The sequence below is a fragment of the Osmia bicornis genome, chromosome 9 (assembly GCF_907164935.1).
Source record: "Osmia bicornis bicornis chromosome 9, iOsmBic2.1, whole genome shotgun sequence".
In the NCBI taxonomy this organism is placed as follows: domain Eukaryota; kingdom Metazoa; phylum Arthropoda; class Insecta; order Hymenoptera; family Megachilidae; genus Osmia; species Osmia bicornis.
The window spans coordinates 5,927,509-5,945,751 of record NC_060224.1 but is presented as its reverse complement, the minus strand read 5'-3'; the positions used below and the strand labels follow the sequence as shown (position 1 = coordinate 5,945,751).

Genomic DNA, 18,243 nt, shown 5'->3' with positions numbered 1-18,243 from the left:
GTGAGTCGAGATGATGCAGTTGTGCGTTTGCAAGGAAGGCGGAAGGAGGAACCGCGGAGGGAACCGGTCCCGGTCACTGGGCCACCAGCCGGCCGTCGAACCCGCCACACTGCCATCTACCACCCCCTACCCCTCTTTTACCTCACCTAAACACTGTTTCTCCTTCTTCTTATTCCTCCTGTTTCGACGATCGTCTCTGTCCCGCTTCCTTCGCCCTCCCAGCCTGCCTCCCTCGCCTCCTCGCCGACCCCCAGAATGCTTCCTTCCATCCTCGCCAACCTTTCTCGCCATTTCCAGCCTCCGCGACCGACGACTCTTCTTCGTCTGCCTTCAACCTCTTCAAACAATGTCAACCGGCGCGGTACCGGACGACTGGGCTCTGCGCGCCGATAAATGCCACCATGTTTACCGGCCGGAGGCTGTATGCTACCCGCGGATCATCCATCCTTCAGCCGCGGGCTGAGTTTTCGACTTCCGTCTTGCCTCTAGAAACGTCGTACTTCTAAACCGTGAGAATGAATGATTAACTGGTTAGTTTTGTTGAATGGAAGAAAACAAAAACAGTGCCGTAATTTGAAAGCCGATGGACCCTGGTGAACATCCATTCTCCGACGGTACGTTCGAGAATAGCATTGTTCCCATTTCTCGGCTCTCGAACTTTCCCGCGACGACCGGTGGAAAATGGAATAGAAAGGAGGCTGGTTCAATCGCGCAGATCGATACACGATGATCGTGATAATCGATCGATTCGTTGAAGATCGAAGGAAAGAACGCGTGCCGTCAACGTTGATAGATGGAGGCGGTGAAAAGGAACGGAGACACGGGGACGAGGCGGACACGCTCGTTCGCGTGGAAAGAATGGAAGAATTAGTTTTGGATCGGGCTTTCGATCGTGAGAGAGCTGACGAGCAGGTAGCGCAAACGGAAGCTTGACTCGTACACGGTAATCTCGGCAAGATACGCCAAACATTTTCTCTTAATTAAGAAAGGACGTGGCCGTAATTAAGTTTCCCTTCCACGTTATTCTCCTGCTCGTTTCAGGTTCGTGCGTTGCATTGCCATCGCTGCATTGGCGCACAGATGCCGACTGCGAATCTAACTGGACAAAAGTCGAAAATTATTGTAAATATACAAAATTAAGTTTCTACTATCGTCAGTCCGGTTTTTAATAAATATTCCGTGCCATCCTCGTTAGAAATTACGCGAGTTTATCACCTTCTGATAAAATATCCTTGACGTTAGTGTAATTGTAGCACAGCATAAACCTTGCAGAAATACAAGAAACAAACACGATATGGTGTACGAGCTTTATCACCTGGTTTCCCATAGTAAATCGGGTAGCACAGGACGGATAACCCTATCGGCAGCGAAGCGTTAATTTAGCAATCAACCGGACGATATTACAATCCGGCCCGTCCACTCCAGGCGTTGTAGTCCTTGTTCGTTTTATCAAGATCGGTCGATCGACTTCCCGATAGGAGAGACTCACCTTAACAATACCACGACGGACACGCGTTATCGCGCGAGTGTCTCGCGTTTCGACGAGCTGGTAAACGCGTGTACGCCGCGCTCTGTTACGCGGTAATCGACAGTCTGGAAAGTTCGATGATTCCTGTCCCACGTCGCCGTTCGCTTAGATTGCATTCCGCAGATAAGACACCGCTGACCCGGGGAACGCTTATTGGCATATGTCGCGACGTTTCCGAGCTCCAAAAGGAATGCGCGTGATCTCGGATTTTTCAAGAGGCCGCGTGTTTTGTCCGCTCGTGAGAATCGAACGACGATTCGAATCGAAACTGATGCGACTGGACAACATTTTCTGCTTCTTCGCCTCGATCTACGGTTAAAAAGTTACTTCTTACTGGGAATTTTACTTTGTACTCGATGGGAACGAGTAATTCTATAGCCACGTATCTTGGTTCTATGAAATAAAAGATTGTTACTGACAGTTGTTAAACTCATTGATTTGCTGACATTGACTGCAGGTAAAATAAATTTCTCTCGCACCTACAGACAGTAAGATTAAGTTACCTTCCGCCAAGATATGATTACCATTTGAAGGTAAGAATACAACAGTGACTACAGATGTAGAAGACTGGACACGCCGATAAAGAATGCGACAATTATACCGACGGTAGGTAATACCGACAAATGAAATATAAGACCTAGATAAACAAACAAATCGCGGATTAGTGAATGCAAGATAGCGATGGATTAATCATTAATTATTACATAGTGACCGCAACCGATGTAATAGTTTATAGAAAGTCTATGGGTAGCACATTTTTGCTTCGGGGTCCCTGACACCCCGGATGCCATAATGTCGGTATGCACAGAGCCTCACCGGTGCTTCGGAGTCCCAAACACCCCAAGATGATATCAGGTCGGTATGCAGAGAGAGTCGCCGGGGTCTCTGCCACCCCACGATATGAAGTCGGTGCTCAGGGAGTCGCCGGGGTCTCTGATACCCCAAGATATTAGTGCGCAGAGTCATCGGGGTCCCTGATACCCCAAGAGGATATCAGGTCGTTATGCAAAGAGTCACCGGGGTCTTCGATACCCCAAGATATTAAGTCGGTGCGCAGAGAGAGTCACCGGGGTCTCTGACACCCCAAAATGATATCAGGTATTTATGCAGAAAGTCACTGGTGCTTTGGGGTCCTTAACGCCCCCAGATTATATCAGGTCGGTGTCCAGAGAGCACCACTGATGCATCGGGGTCCCTGACACCCCACAATCATCTTTGCGCCTTATAATATAAGATTCTAATCTTCCTTATGAGCCCCACCTCATTTTTTCCGGTTATTTATTATTTTATCTTTCCATAAGGACTGAAAGCGACCCTTTTCAGTTATTAATTAGGGCCAAAATTTCTGCAAAATTTGGTTCCTTTTTTCGCCACTAGAGGGCGCTGTTACGAACGTCGAAAGCGGCATTTGAGAACAAAGGTATGTCCAGACTAGTTGAATCTGTAGTAACTACTGTTGATAAACTAGCGACCATTGTCAGATCGCTTTCTTACCAGATGTTGCTAAGAAATCTCCCTTCAACTCCCAAATGTACACATACTCCTCCTACCTTAAAGTAGAAATCATTGAAAACATACGTATAAAAAATTTATTTCCAAAATCTTGAAAATTACTAATAAACAACGTATCTTCAGCATATCCCTTTCTGTACGTTCGGCCTACAGATGGGTTCGACAACGTTTACTGGTTCTCCACATGGTGGACATGGTGGACATGGAGGACATGGAGGACAAGGAGGACATGGCTGACAAGGTACAGGTGGACATGGTGCAGGTGGACAGGGCATAGGACAACAAGGATCACATTGTTGTGGACACTGAGCACAGCAGGAACAATTTCCAGAAACGCAGGATATCTTTGCCTCCGCCATCGGTGGACACGGACAGGGTTGACAGGGTTGAATGCACACCGGCTTGCAGTCCACTTCGCAGACGTATTGCATCTCGAACGGTAGGTCGTTTCGAACGGTGAGACACTTGCCTTGAATGAGGTAGCAGTAGGACAAAGCCAGGACAGGGTTGCCACTGTAGGGTAGCTGGTGAGGTCTGGGTAGATGTCCGTTTATATCGATGTGCGTGTATTTTAAGGGAGCACAGCTACAGGCACCGTGCTGCAATCGATACGAGGGGGATGAGAAAGTGAGGCCGAACGTTGCGGATAGAAAAGGAGAGGAGGGAGGCCGGCTAAATGAGGCTTTAAACGTCATTGCAATGGAAAAGCTTTTTAATCTGCCATTAATGGCTCCTCGCGGTACTTATGTTAAGCTGATCGCCCATAAAAAATTCATCCTGCTTTCCTGCCGAGAGGAGAACGCTTTGCACCGCGTTAAACATAACTGGAAAATAGAAGGCCAAGCTGTAAATAATTTTCATGTATCCTATCAGAGTATACTCAGGAGGGCGAGCGTACTCAGCGAAGCTCGCTTTATTGGACGATAAATCGAAGGGATGCTTACAGGGATCCCTAAGGATCAACAAGGAGATCTGATTTTGGGAGAGAAGACGATTAAAACACATCGTTTAGAATAATCTGTGTACCTTGTCTAAGCCGGAAGCCATGATCAAGAACGCGGACGGACCCTGATGTCCCCTTTCCGTTTTCTTCGTCGACTTGTTCACCGATTGAAGTATGTCGTCGCCTTCGGTCCGACCTTCGTGGAAATGAAAGTCCTCCCTGCGTATCCTCGAGATCTCGAAAGGATCTCCCATCGTCTCGCCGGATGCTTGAAGCTTCTCCGCGTTGCTGACTAAACGCGAGACAGCGTTGTCCATGACGATCTGGAAACAGCACGAAACCGTGTGGAATAAATTGCGCGAATCGTTTCGAAGCTCGATACGGAAGACTAACCGAGTATCCACGTCCAACGGTGAGTATCGCATGGTTGGTCAGCGTGGCGATGGTGAAAATGTGCGGATTAACCGAGCACAGGGCCATTTCTCGGATGTGACATAGAGCATCGGCCATCGCCATTCTACCTTCCGCGTCCGTATTCCCGACACGTACTCTAACCCCGGCTTTCGCGGTGATCACCTCGTCGGAGACGTAAGAATTCTCCCCGATGCTGTTCCTCACCACGCACAAAGCCGCCACCGCTTTCACAGTCGGCGGTTGCAATAGGTTCACAACCTGGGAACCAGAACTGCGCGATGATTTATTATCGAAGAACAACGTGCAACGAATCGACGCTGATCGATTAGAGATTATTATATCGTCGAACGAAATTTCGTGAGTCACGAGCTGCATTAAATCCACCGACGAGAGCTCGATCATGGATTGCGATGCTATTAGACGTACAGAGAAAGCCCGGCGCGCGTAATCTCATCGATTTAATCGGCGCGTTAATCGTTGCGAAATGAAACGCTCGACATTAAATCCACGAATCTCGTCACGGTGCCGCCGCGTCAAGTACGAAACGACCCGTATCAGTGATGCGTATCGACGATAGATGCGACGGTTCATGAAAAATCGCGGTGTCGTCGAACGTTTCATCCCGTTCAAACAATATGTATCGAATCGGCTGATCGACCGTGAACAACTGCTATTATATTGAAGCACCTGCATGAATCCAGCACACGCCGCCGCCCCACATTTGTCCCTCGACATACCGCACATAGTGCCCTCGATCTTGAGGTCGACGCCGCCGGTGTCGTAAGTGACACCCTTTCCCACGAGCATCACCGTCTCCAAGACGCAGGCAGGATTAGGTGGCTCGTAGGTCAGGAAGATTATCCTGCCCGCGTGGCGGGGTATCATCGAAGCTGCGCGATTCACGCAAGCGAACAAAGGATACTCCTGGAGTAGAGTGTCCTGGTCGGACACCACTTGCATCGTCACGTTCGAGCCGCAAAATAGCTCGGCGAGGTACTCCTCCATCCTGGGTGGCGCCATTCTTTCCGGATCCGCACCACCTGCGAGTGATTGCAATATTAAATTTGTTATTAACCAAAACCACCCTCCCTATATTTAAAAGACGACGAGAAGTATCGTGGAAAGAAGAAATCTGAAAAATAAAATAAATATCCTGCTCCTTGCTCACGCTTCGAAACTTCTCCAATGAGCCGCGAATTTTCGTTTCGCCGGACGTCCGTGTGTCCCCACGATCGTAGGTTTCCCGGTTCCGTTGGTTGAAATAAGGAAAAACGGTAATACGACGTGGCGAGACGAGGTCTAACGAGCCCCGGCAAGCAGGCTTTCGGCTTAAATTTAAATCTATAGCGGTCGGTGCTTCAGTGACTTTCAGACGCGAGCGGATTCTCGCCGCTGCGCGATATCTTTTTTAATTTTCCCGCACGAGAAGACTTTTAACATCGTATTAAAAAGGAGAAGCACGCTCGACGTAAGATCGCGCGTAATTTTATGCGCGGCTGCCTTGGGTAGAAATTACAAGGGAACGTAATCCCGTTTTATTTCGCGAGAAGGATGTGTCTGACCGCAAAATACTTTTATTTTTTCAACCCCCCTCCGCTTCTTTCTCTTTCAACGACGTTCTTCGCGGGCATACATAATAATTTCAGTCGAACAGTTTAATCTCTCAACACTTTAAGCTCTTTAACAGCATTTCACGTTAATAGGAGCGGAGAGAAACGTTCGCGATGAAGAAAAATTACCACCAGTTCCATTTAATACTCTCCAGTTGATGATTATTTCATCTCGTTTAAAGAACAAACGATTCTATGGAGATGGTTTATCTTCTTACTTCGTTAGTTTCAAATCAAAATCATAAAAAGCTTAACATTCCACGACCTCGTATTTGAAAAATGGTGATATAAGGAAACGCGTCTCGACTGGTCGTCGCGAAAAACCTGTACGCACAACTTTTTCCCGCTTAATTAAACGCTCGAGATTCTTGGTGAAACGTGCAAGTAGAACGGACTGAAATTTACATTCCACCAGTGGCGAAGGAACGCGTCGAATTGCTGAGTCGACGTTCAGAGAACAAAGAATTCGAGCAAAATTATATAAACCAAAAATTATTCGAGAAACCCGCACGAATTCTCCGTCACGTTCGTTGAAACCCTTTGAAGTTTCGTTTATTTTAACGGAACGAATAAATGCGATTACGTTTAAGAAAAAGTACGGATGGATATTTTGAAGAATCGCGTCGGAGGTTGTTCGTAAGACAATTTTACCAAAAATCAGAGAGACGCGAAGCGTCCAAGTTCACGCTCGACCAGTCGAGTCGTCCGCCGCGAGCGATTTTTCCACCCCCTTGTTCCTTTCCTCGGCGAAACGGAAGTTGGGACCATTCTTCGGCGAGTCTGCTCGATAAAGCAATAGAAATCTCGGCCGAGGAACGACTTACCGATGTCCCTCGCGACGTATCTTCCGCTCTCGAGAGCCGAGGCCAACTTCACGATACCCTGAAGCTTCTTACTGCAAATCGGACTCCAGACAGACAGTTGACACGCCTTGTAACACCGGTCCGGGCATGTTTCTCGCACCTCCAACGGCTGTGCACAACCAGGAAATAAATTGAAGATGAAACTTTAAGAGTTTAAGAAGTATAGTGTAATATTTCAACAACCTTTGTATTATATTGTATTTACCTGGTCGATTAAATAAATTCTATTATGAGTCTATTATTAGTTTAATTATTAATCAAGAGATAAAGAAATTCTTGAACAGAAGCTCGCCTTGGCTTCAAGATCGATACGAACCGAAATTAGTTCTCCATACCTTTTCGTCTAAAAATGGAAAAAGAATTTCAACAACAGCTCTCCCTCCATCCCCCCTGAATATATTCTCTGAAAATACACAAGCTACAAGTTTGCCAATTAAATAACAGGAAGTATCAATTCAATAATTAATGTTCATTAAATACGGTAATGAATAATAAATAATCCGCATCAATATTTCATTAACATTTCCCAAAAGCGAGCTTGTTTAAATACTAAATATGTATTAAATAAAGCAGTGTAACGGATCGAACAGTACCGTGCACGAGCCAGTTTTACAAGGAAAGAGAAGGATAATCGTAACTGGAGGAGAATAATTTCGGTCGAGGAAATATTTTCGAGCCACCTCTTTTTTAAACGAGCCAATATTAAACAGACTCTTAAGCAGAGTCACCTTTCGTGACTTAAAGGCTCTAGGTGCGCTCAAAAGCCCCTAATTAGCTAATAAACGAGAGGACAGGACAGGCCCGACGATTCCACCCTCCTACTAGAATATTTCACCAAGTTTTCGTCGAGTTTCTGTAAGCGGTCGACTCGGCTTCCTAACGCAGCTTCTTAGCGGCTTTGTTCCTCCAGACAGAAAATATTAAAGCGGATAATCCTCTTAGTGGATCGCTGGTTCATAAGCGACGGCTTGGACTTCCGTGCTGGACGTGTGTCTCGTTCGAAAGTCCTCCTACTAATCCGCCTTAATATTTCACCCTCCCGACCCATCGAGAGTATCCCACAGCTCCTCGTTTCTTTCTCTTCCCCTGGTTTTTCGTTTACGCAGCTTCATCGTCAACAAAGATCGAATACCGATATTTATTTTTACACGTTTCATTCACTCGGTTAATGTAGATGATCCTCGGTTCGCAACGCGTTAAAGAAGATTAGATATTCGGTATCTTTCGATATAATAAAATAAAAGCTCCTTCTTCGCGGATCGGGAAGGATAACTTTCAGCACGAAAGATGGCTCGTTTCTCGGCCTCGCTCGTCTTCGTTATCCGAACGCCGGGCATAGTTTCGCGTTAATGTATTCGCTGCTTGTATCGGAGGAGGCTGGTATAGATATATCTGCTATGCTCGCCGATAGCTATTATTTCGAAGTAGGTGAATAGTTCGGAGCCGTGTATAGAGCGATCATTGGTATCGCACGAAAGCCAGGAATCGCGGGCAACGTTTTGTGAACAGTTTAGCGTTCTGCTAATTTGACGACTGCCGTCGAAGAATTTCGGCCGATTCATCGTTACGAATGGTGTATCTACAATGTCCCATTTACCGAGCTATTAAACCATGTTTCTAGCCAATAAAATTATACCTCCTTTCGATAATAAAGCACAGGGGAGTTTAAAGAACGATGAAACGAGACTATATTCTGCTGTACAACAACCGTTCGAGCGGCAGTTTCAACAATCTGATCGACAGGAAGGAAGGAAGGAAGGAAGGAAGGAAGGAAGGCGAGAGGGAAAAAAAGGGATGAAACAGGCAACGCGGTAATCTTCGCGAAAGTCATTTGCAGGAGAACCTTTTTTCCCTCGGCAATGGGTATTCCATTAGCCCTCTGGCGAATTTTCGAGCAATTTCGCCGAGCGAAAGCGTCCGAGGATAGCCCGGGAAAGAGAGCGAGAGAGGAATTTCGTGGGCGCCGAAGTTTCTTTGGGCTTTCGCGAAAACGATTTCCATCTGCAATAACACAGAAATTCCAAATCCTCCCTGAAAATTAACTTCCTACGGGAAGATTTCCGGGAATCCCGATCGAAATCGTTGAAACCTTCGAATCTCCTCGGTTCTTTCGATCTCGTCGCGAGAAGAAAGATCAAAAAGCACCGGTGTCGAAATTAAAAATAAAAGGAAGCAGAAACGGCGCGCGGTATGATCACGAGGGAAGCGGGTCGACGTCGTCGTTGAAAAGAAAAGACGAAGGAACCGAGCGAGAGGAGAGAAAGGGGTAAGAAACACTGCTGAAGATAACGGAAGTTCTATAGGGGATGGAAGAGGCGACGCTTACTACGGGCGTTCCGATTACGCGGCATCGGAATTCCGAGGGCGTCTTCCGGTATTTGGAAAACGATGCCCCGTATTCGCGAGGCTAAACGACCGAGCAAGCAAGCCTCGACGAAAGAACGAACGAGCTTCTCGTCGATGGTTCAACACACCCAGCCATACACATACACACACGTACACGCACACGAAGATGGAAGAGGGTGAGAGGGTGCTCTCGAGTATTTCGCTAATTAGGTCGCACCGCCGGCCGCCAGGATTTAGGTACGCCAGGCATCCGTTACTCTTGGTAAGACGGAACGCCTCGCAACCCCTTCGCACCCCAAACCACCTCCTCCTGGCGCCGTTCTTCTCGTTGAAAAGGCACGTGCTCCTCTTCCTTAGCTGATCCTTCGTGTATCGCAGGCTTAAAGTTGCAAGCACCAAGCACGCAGAGTTCCGCGTCCAAGATAACAGACGAAAATCCCGACCAACATTCCTTGAACCCAGAGGCACACACGAAACACTAATCTGGTTACTTAATTGTTAATCAATCGATGATCAGCCAGGAATCTGTTTTCGTCGGAGGATTAACACCCTGTATATATATACCAAATACAATATGTTTTTTATCAACAAATTTAATACTCTCATCGTCGAGTAACAGGAACGAGCGTTCCATTCGGTTATTAGGGCGAATAAAATCCCCAGGCGTTCCGGTTCGACGACATTTTGAGTAAACACCGGTGGGTGACAGGTATCAGCAGCGAAACGCGCGGTCAACAGAGCTATTAAACAACACCTGTCAACGCCAGTGGCGAGGCAAGCTGTGGCTGATGGATAAGTGTGTCTTACGAACGGATCGCGAGCACCCATTGTTCATCGACGTCTTTGCAGCAACGTTCGAACAAGTCCCTTCTACCATCCGACTCCTAACAGTTCGAACTATGATCGAAAGCTGAGAGTATTGTATATCGGGATTGGCCGTTCGACACTGGCCAATCGTATCTGAGCGCTATCCTGCTTGTTAAATTATCGATAACGTCGCACGGAGACAGGATTAATTAGAGACGCCATTGTTATAATGTAGCTCATGTCAATTCCACGTCGGTCGATCAAGCAAAATGTCTTCCAGTATTTCGAACAGTTCCAAAGAAAATGACCAAGTCCCAGTGTAATTACCATGCACGAAAGAAACAGTCCCAGGGGGGCAATTGATTCTCGACAAACGGTAATTCAACCGTTAAATAAATCGACGGAAGGGAAAACTTTTCAGCTTTCGGGACGAGGCGATTAACGGCGACGCTGGTCGAAAGGATAACGAGGAGAATCTAGAGCGTTCGGACCAGGGTCAATCGTTTACCCAGAGACTAACGGAACAGTTTGACCAAGAGTTTGCGAAGTATTATCGTGTCGCGTAACCCCGGCTGACTCGATGCACGCCAACGTCATTAGTTATGGATTAAGATGCCGGCGTCGCGTCGCTTCGCATCCCTTCGGCTAGACTCAATTTAAGCTAATAAGAGCGCGCGAGAGGGAGGGGAAGGAAATTTAGGTCAGTTTGAACCGACCGATGAAATCTGACCAAACCCGAAATACGAGGATGAATTCCTTTCGAACAAAACCACCGGGTTTCTATTCTACCCGGTACCCGGGCACACCCGTATGTTGTCTCTGTTTGATTGGTTTAAATGGCGCGGCAGCGACCACATTTCGACCGACTATCGGGGAAACGCTTTAACCAGCCGTGTTGCCTACAATTGAGCGACGCGCGTTTATCAGCGACGTTGACGTTACTAATCTTCGGTTGCTCCACTTTCTTCCGGGATCGTTCGATCGAGCAACGTAAATTATCTTCCAGCTTTTCGTTATTTTATTTTGAAATTCAATATTTTATAAGTACTCACCACGTAGAGTCCTTCGAGGGCTCCCAAAAGCGTGACGAGCTCGACATTCTCGAAGCGGATATCCGGCAGGAGAGCTAGCAACGGACACCTAACTCCAGCTTTCAGTGCTCTGTTAACAGAACAAAGTAATGGGATGTTAAACGAGAATGATAGAGAATTCGAAGGAAAATCAAACAGCAGAATTGAGTGGTATGCAACTTCTCTCCTCTCTCTCTCTTGATTACTAATGAGATCAGCTGCGCGTCAGAATGCTCGCGATTTCACAATCTCTTGATTAATCGAACGAACTTTCTAGCGATAAGATTGAAGCTGGATTAAAGCTATCTTCGAACAAACAAATGGTCAATCGGTTGCGTGTATTCGTTTTGTTCCGAGTTATATACAAAGCGCGAGCGGTGATGCATAAAACAGTGAACGCGATACTCGATCATGAATATTTATTCTCGCAGTTCATTGCAAATTTATTAGCAAAAATATGGTGGCGAAATGAAGCTTGCTCATCTGACGATTCATAAATAGATACGGTCGATCGCCGGGAAAAGTCGATAGCTTTTATGAATCATTCAGTCGGCAGTGCACGATCAACCCTTCCACGATTCGGGGTTAACTATTCCGTGCAGCTTCTTATAAATATTCAACGGCTGAATTTATCTCTTCACACGGAGGCCATCGATCATACGAAACGAGGGGTGCGTCGGAATCTTGCGGGATGATAACGCGATTAACCCTATCCGTCAATAAATACTATCTCTTTCCTATTTTGCCGCAACTCTCCGCTATCGTACATCTGTTTCTTATCGCCGTCATGTGAGCAAGGATTAGACGAGCTTCGATCCATCAGAATCACTCATTTTTTAATTTATTATTTACATTTGTTAATTTGTACACGGAATTTATTATTTACACTCTTCAAACATACCATCAAATATATTTGTTCGATCTCAATTTCGAAAACTGTTTTCATCACTGCGATGTATAGTTGATTGAAAATGAAAAACGATACACGTCAAATATTTTGTCGACTTTTTACGTCATACAAAAATTGTACAAAAACGTGACGGGTTAAAAAACTTGTACGTTTCAACAAAATATTCAGTATAGTAACGAAGAATAGCCAGTTTCAGAGGTGGTACACGCACCCTTCGTGGAAGAAGAATGAACAAACGAGAAACCAGAAACGAATTGATGACAGAGTCGCGGAACAAAACCGTTGGGAAGCGTTCTTTTTCACGCGTGACCGAACCGATGATTCGAAAACTCGGTGTGCTCGTTAGCCGACGGTTTGTCGTTAGATTCGATTATCCGCCACTCGACGCCTGCAGCCGTGCACTTTTACAGAGAGCAAACGTTTCGAGGACCGATCGCAGCAACGTTCACAGCTCCCGAAGGTAACCGCATTATCCGCCGCGCGAAATCTCCTTCGTTATTCAACAAGCGGCTAATCCGAGTTCGCTTAATGACCCTGCACTTCGAGCCTTCCGGCGCGCCAATTAAGCCGGCCGGCGATTAATAAGCAATTACGCGCGAATCGTCTCCGGTTGATCTCTCCGTAGCTTTGTTTTTATCTCCCTAAACTTCTCTGCCTAACGTTCGATTCAACGACTTACGAATTTTATCTTAATTAGAAAGATCCTTCCCCAAGCTTCGACTTCTACTTAACTTCATCTAATAAATATAACCATTATTTTTAGTTCATTTTTTCCAATCGAACCTACCTTTGGACACCTTTAATTGCCGCCTCGGCGAAGCTCCGCACGTCGTGATAATCCATGTTGAGCGGGCCTGTCGGACTGTAAATGAGCCTTTTCGCGGGCAAATTGATTGGCAAAACCGCACCTATCACGCCCAGGGCGGAATCGATCTGGGCAGCGCTGTATAAAACAGTTTTGAAAGGCTCCGGCTCGTCGAAACCCGGCGCGCAACCCGATATCAGGATTATGCCGTCGTAGTCGCAGCTGCAGATGTTCGGCTCGATTTTCAGCTGACACGGCATCCATCTGAAACAAATCATTATGCTCGTTAGCACGGATCGTCGGTGCTAATTGTCGTGACTCCGGGTCTAGCCGAGTAATTAGTCGGTAACCGGAACCACCGCGTGTCTCGCCATAATTCGTAAACAATAGGCTCCCGCGAGCATGTTCTTCGTGTAATTTTGTCGTTCGAACGAGAGCATCGTTGTTTCGAAAAGTAGATCCACACGAACGAAGAATCGGTGTTCGAATCCTGATTTTCGAATACCAGATTCTCCGTTGGTTCGTTTTGAAATTCGAATTCGATGCATCGAAATGGCGGAACCCGTGGGCGGTAACCATTTAGAATATTAACATCGATGGAAAGGAATCCGTAAGCTAATTGATTGGAACATTCGTCTGCTAGAAGATTTCGAGTTCGAAACGGTCTCGGTATAAGAGCGGAATAGAGGGAGCATAGTTTCTTGCTTCCTCGAGCAATATCGATGCGATCCTCGATTCAGGACTTGGAAAGTCGACGTTCAAACGATATCTCCGAGGCAACTTCGAGCAGTCGATACGAATCTCGAGGCACACAAATTCCACGAGCTTCCCAACTGACCGCGATTCGTTTCTCCAAGAGTCCCGTTGAAAGCGTCTGGTCAAGATTTATCGTGAAACACGGCTGCTTCGAATCGAACACCTCTCGTTTCCCGTGCGATCTCTGAATCGTTTCAATGTTCCTCTCTTTGGACGATCCTCCTCGAGAGCTTAATATTTATAAGGCTATTAAACGCTCCCTCAACGTCGAGCCCGATTCAAACCGCGCTGAAGATGGAAATTCCGTTTCGAAGCTGATAATTACGCGGACGAAATTTTAATATATTCGACGAATTTCAATCATGTCCATCAAATGCGACGACCGAACTTTTACACTCGCGACGACCGAACTTTTCCTCCCGTTATTTTCGCGGGCCAACGAAACAGCTACGGTGCTCGAGGGGTGTCTTTTTACGCGAAGCGAGTTCGCGATGCGGTTCCAGACCTCCCTCGAGGACGAAGAACGCAGAATCGTATAGTAACTCGCTGCATGTTTCACGCTTTTATCTTCGTTATCAATCACCAGCCAGCTTTCCGCCCGCGGAACTTTGGAGAATGTTCATCAGCCGAGCGGAAACGGGAACTTTGCGCGATATTTACGACCTGTAGAAATGTCTTTGAGGACTCGGGACTCTGGCACGCTTTCGAGTCATGACTTTGTTAACTTTTTGTACAGTCATCTGTTTGTAAAATTGTATTGTCTCCGAAGAAAGACGAAGGCTATTTATAACTTAGATATTTGTCTACCGAAGATCACATCTTCCCGGTAGTACCGTGATTACAATCAAACTTTATGCGATTATAATAAGTGGTCTGATACCGAGATAAGACGTTCAAATACTCGCTTTGATTTGAGAAAACAATCCTCTCGAGATTTCTTTGATTACTTTCAAGTACATTCAACGGCCTCTTTTCGAGAGCTGAGAATAAAAATATCGCTCTAACGATATCACACTGTTTGTCGTGCTAATTTGTAATGTCTTATCCCTGGCGCGAGTGACATTGGGCATCCGTGTGATATAACATTAACTAAAGTAGTAAAGACAAAATTGTTTAAATACTCAAAGCTGTAATATTCAAACTCGAAGACGTGATGGTTTATCAGGTGAATCAGAATGGTCCTGAAGACGTGGCCGTTTTACACGCGTTTACCTCGATTCCACAGCCATGATGGATCACAGTGCGACGATGTCCTCTCCTGGTACTTATCCGAATCTTCCGCGAAGGATTCTTCGATTCTCTGCCGGCGGATCGTGCGATCGAAGCCTCGTGTTTCCATGGATCGCGATCTGGAAATCGTGACAAGGGAGACGGCGTTCCTCCGCGTCGAAAGGAGAAAAGAGCAACGACCAATCGATCGTCGTCGTTCGTCGCTTGCTTCGCATTCAACGTATCGCAAGGGGAAAATAAAAGAGCGCGGCATCTTTCTAACGCAACACTTACAAAACGTTCTATATTTATGTATGCAAAAAGAACAAAATAAATTATTCACAATATCTCATGTACAGATCATTCGTTAATCCATATCGTTCACCTCGCAATCCGTAATCGTTACAAAAATACCACGCAATCCATGAGACGTACATAAAACGTAACAATATCGTAGAAACACAGGAGAGCATCTCCGTCGTACAAACGTCGTCGACGGTGTTCTCCTTTTATTTGCACACGCGAGTTGCTCGTCTTCGAGCGAGAAGAACTCTGACCTTAAGAATCGAAACCTTGCGCAACGAACACATTAACATCCACTTGATTCCTCGCAATCTTATCACGATTCAATACTTTCGTTACTCGCTAACGCAGGGGCAGGCCTGAATACGGAATTCTAGAGAATTTTTGAGGCATCTAACAAATGTCAAAGATCATTTCAACTAAGGTAAATAACGAAAGATTGACTCTGCAATAGAACGTCGATTTCAATAAAATGATATCTTACGTGATTACAAGCATTATTCTATATTTCTATATCTACAATCTTTCATAACGAACGCCTCCAACTTTCCCTCGAAATGTACTCTCGAAGAAAGAAAGAATTCCGTAATCTCAGGCGAGGATTGTTTAAACGATGAGTATTAGACGCGCGCGTACGTATAACGTACAAGTGTCCGTATGGCAAATTTGCGAGTACGAGGGTCTCGCAAATGAAGACTGGTGCGTTAGCGAGAGAGAAAATAAAATGAAAACTAAAACAGTTCCGCGAATTTGAAACTACGTTTACTTCTTAAGTGCTCCGTGTACGAAGTTCGTCGATCGAAGTGAGGGGTTGGGGGGCCGTCAGTCTCGTACGAAGAAAGAAAACAAAAGGGGGGAGAAAAAGGAAGGAAGAAACGAGATTGCAAATCGAGTCAGCAGGGTAGATGCGGTGCAGCGAGATGCACACTTCGGTGCATCGATAAATGCCACCGTTTGTACGCTACCCTGTTGCGTGCCTCGACGAAAACCTTACAAAAAATCGAGCGAATTTCATTCTCCAACGAGACGCGTAAACGCATTTTTCCCCGAGTCTACTTAACACGCAATTGCATTCTTTAAGCGCACACACACACATGCTCACGTAAATCGCTCCGATGGTAGGGTATATGTGTACACGGGTCGTTTATTAAACAAGGCTTAAAGCGTAATTTTCACGTGACGTTATCATGAATTCTGATTTGGAAAATATTTTTCCTTAAAAATCTAAAAGTTACTTTCCACGAAGTTTTTATTTCTCTTTTACTTCTAGGCTAACATGCTCGCGGCGATGCGAAAAAGTAGCTTCAACCGCGGACGTTACATGCCAGCGATCAAAACAATTTGATTTCGCGGCATTAAAACCGCGACATGAAATCCAATATCACGATAAAGCGACATCTAATGAACAGCGGACGAGTCACGATATTGAAATTCCCTGTCACGTGAAAACTCACCTTTCTAACGAAGCCTCGTTCAAGCCGATTCGTCTTTGTACTGGCGTCTGCCCTGTAAAAATCGAAAGGAACACCGGCGATACTGGCGACGCTGTTTAATCGTACATCAAAGTAACAGCTACACGAATTTGTAAGTCGATCGCGAATATCCCGAATCGCGGATCGGTTCGATCCATCGTACTCGTTAAATCGACGGGAAGTACTACGCGCTAGGATCGGAGTACCGATATAAAACTACCTAAGAATTCTATCAAGAGCGACGCGTTCACCGGCTTCATAAACTCTCGTCGATAACAAAGTTCAATCGACGCCCAATCATTTGTTTTTTGTTTTACTACACTATAAAAATGAGAAGAAAAAGGGATAGAATACTTGAAATCACTGTTCCGAAGGGTTCACAGCCGGGTCCCTTTGCTGACCTCGTTGGTCACGTCGAGCGATATGTTCTTAAGGGCGTTCAGCTTCTCGATGTAATCGACGTTGATACGAAGCATCCCGTTGTCGTCCACGACCCCCTGAAGAGGGGTGGTCTTCTCCGTGCCATTCGTGATCGAGGTCACCGATGAGGATGAGGTCGCGTTGGTCGCGTTGTGTTCGTTCTGCAGTCGCGTGCTACTCGCGTACAGTCTTCGTCTTCCAGGGAAGAATCTTGACATCTTCACCGCGAGAGGATGAAGCAGATGTTCCTCGTACATGTCGCCCTTCGGGTCAGCCGTGATCAGGCTGACGATGATGCCAACGATCACCGTTGACAGGCTACCTATCAGGGCGTAGTACATGTATGTTATACTATAAAGATACTCGATGGGTCCCATCTCGGACTTTCCGTCGTCCATTGACGTATTTTGCCAAAGGTTCGTCGTGACGTTGGAAGTGACGGACATCAAGTTACCCGGTTGAGTGACCCACGGCGAGAACGTGTCGTTCTTACAGTTCTCCGTGGACAGGGGCAAGGTTTCCACGTCGTTGCTGATCCTCAAGTGTCCGAAAGTGATCCATAGCGTGGTCACGTGACTGAAGACCATCCCGGCAGCCGCGCCTTTCCAGTTGGCACACGGTACCAGCATGGCCAACAGGAACACGCCGAGCAATGGACCAGAAGTGGCCGACGTCATCAACATCGAGGACTCGATCACTCCTGACAACATCGCCACAAGGAAACTGACGCCTACTATCAGCACGCCGTAGATAACGCTGATCAACTTGATCAACTGTAACTGCTGATTATCTTTCAGATCACTCAGAGACGGTATCTGGCTGAGAAAGTCCTCGAACGTGACAGTGGCCAAGGAATTGAGGTTCGAGACCGCCAAGGTGAGCGCGCTGTTGAACAAAGTCGCCATCACTAGACCCAATAGACCCGGGACGCTGAGGAACTTGTCCTCCACGTAGAACGGCACGATCTCGTCGAATTTCGAAATGTAGCCGAGCGACAGAGGATCGCAATCCGCGTAGTTGGCGAAGATCACCATACCCACTACCCAGGAGAGGGAGAACAGGACGAAGATTATCGGCATGTTCGCCATCATTGTCCTGAAAGAAACATTAAAAACACACTGAATATATCTATTCGAGATTCTAATTTTACTGCTTACTTTGACGCAGTAATTTATCAACAAAATACCCGACAAAATTTCCAACTCATTTGTCAACCTAACAGTTAATGATTCTTTCCACAAAGTAAACTTATTTATCTATGCTAATATCCAGATA

At 46.2% G+C, this 18,243-nt stretch overlaps 2 protein-coding genes across 6 annotated transcripts in view; both read right to left on the bottom strand.

The window, feature by feature from the left end:
* Positions 1 to 3,103: 3,103 nt before the first annotated feature.
* On the bottom strand, positions 3,104 to 14,946 carry LOC114879010 (putative aminopeptidase W07G4.4). 2 transcript variants are annotated; one of them, XM_029193466.2, is made up of 8 exons: positions 14,777 to 14,946; positions 12,791 to 13,072; positions 11,076 to 11,184; positions 6,832 to 6,979; positions 5,085 to 5,437; positions 4,377 to 4,655; positions 4,067 to 4,306; positions 3,104 to 3,639 (listed from the first exon to the last, which is right to left on the bottom strand). In XM_029193466.2, the coding sequence occupies exons 1-8, from the start codon at positions 14,791 to 14,793 to the stop codon at positions 3,160 to 3,162; spliced, it is 1,908 nt and encodes a 635-aa protein (XP_029049299.1). In that variant the 5' UTR covers positions 14,794 to 14,946; the 3' UTR covers positions 3,104 to 3,159. The 2 variants fall into 2 exon arrangements, with proteins under 2 accessions (XP_029049299.1, XP_046143174.1); XM_046287218.1 differs by lacking the exon at positions 14,777 to 14,946 and adding an exon at positions 13,647 to 13,685.
* Positions 14,947 to 15,048: 102 nt separating this feature from the next.
* The window catches only part of LOC114879009 (sodium-coupled monocarboxylate transporter 1), a 150,438-nt gene continuing 147,243 nt past the window's right edge, over positions 15,049 to 18,243 (bottom strand). For all 4 annotated transcript variants that reach the window (XM_029193464.2, XM_029193462.2, XM_029193463.2 and 1 more), the window contains one exon: positions 15,049 to 18,063. In XM_029193464.2, coding sequence (XP_029049297.2) covers positions 16,926 to 18,063 — 1,138 coding nt within the window. In that variant the 3' untranslated portion in view covers positions 15,049 to 16,925. The remainder of the gene's footprint in view (positions 18,064 to 18,243) is intronic.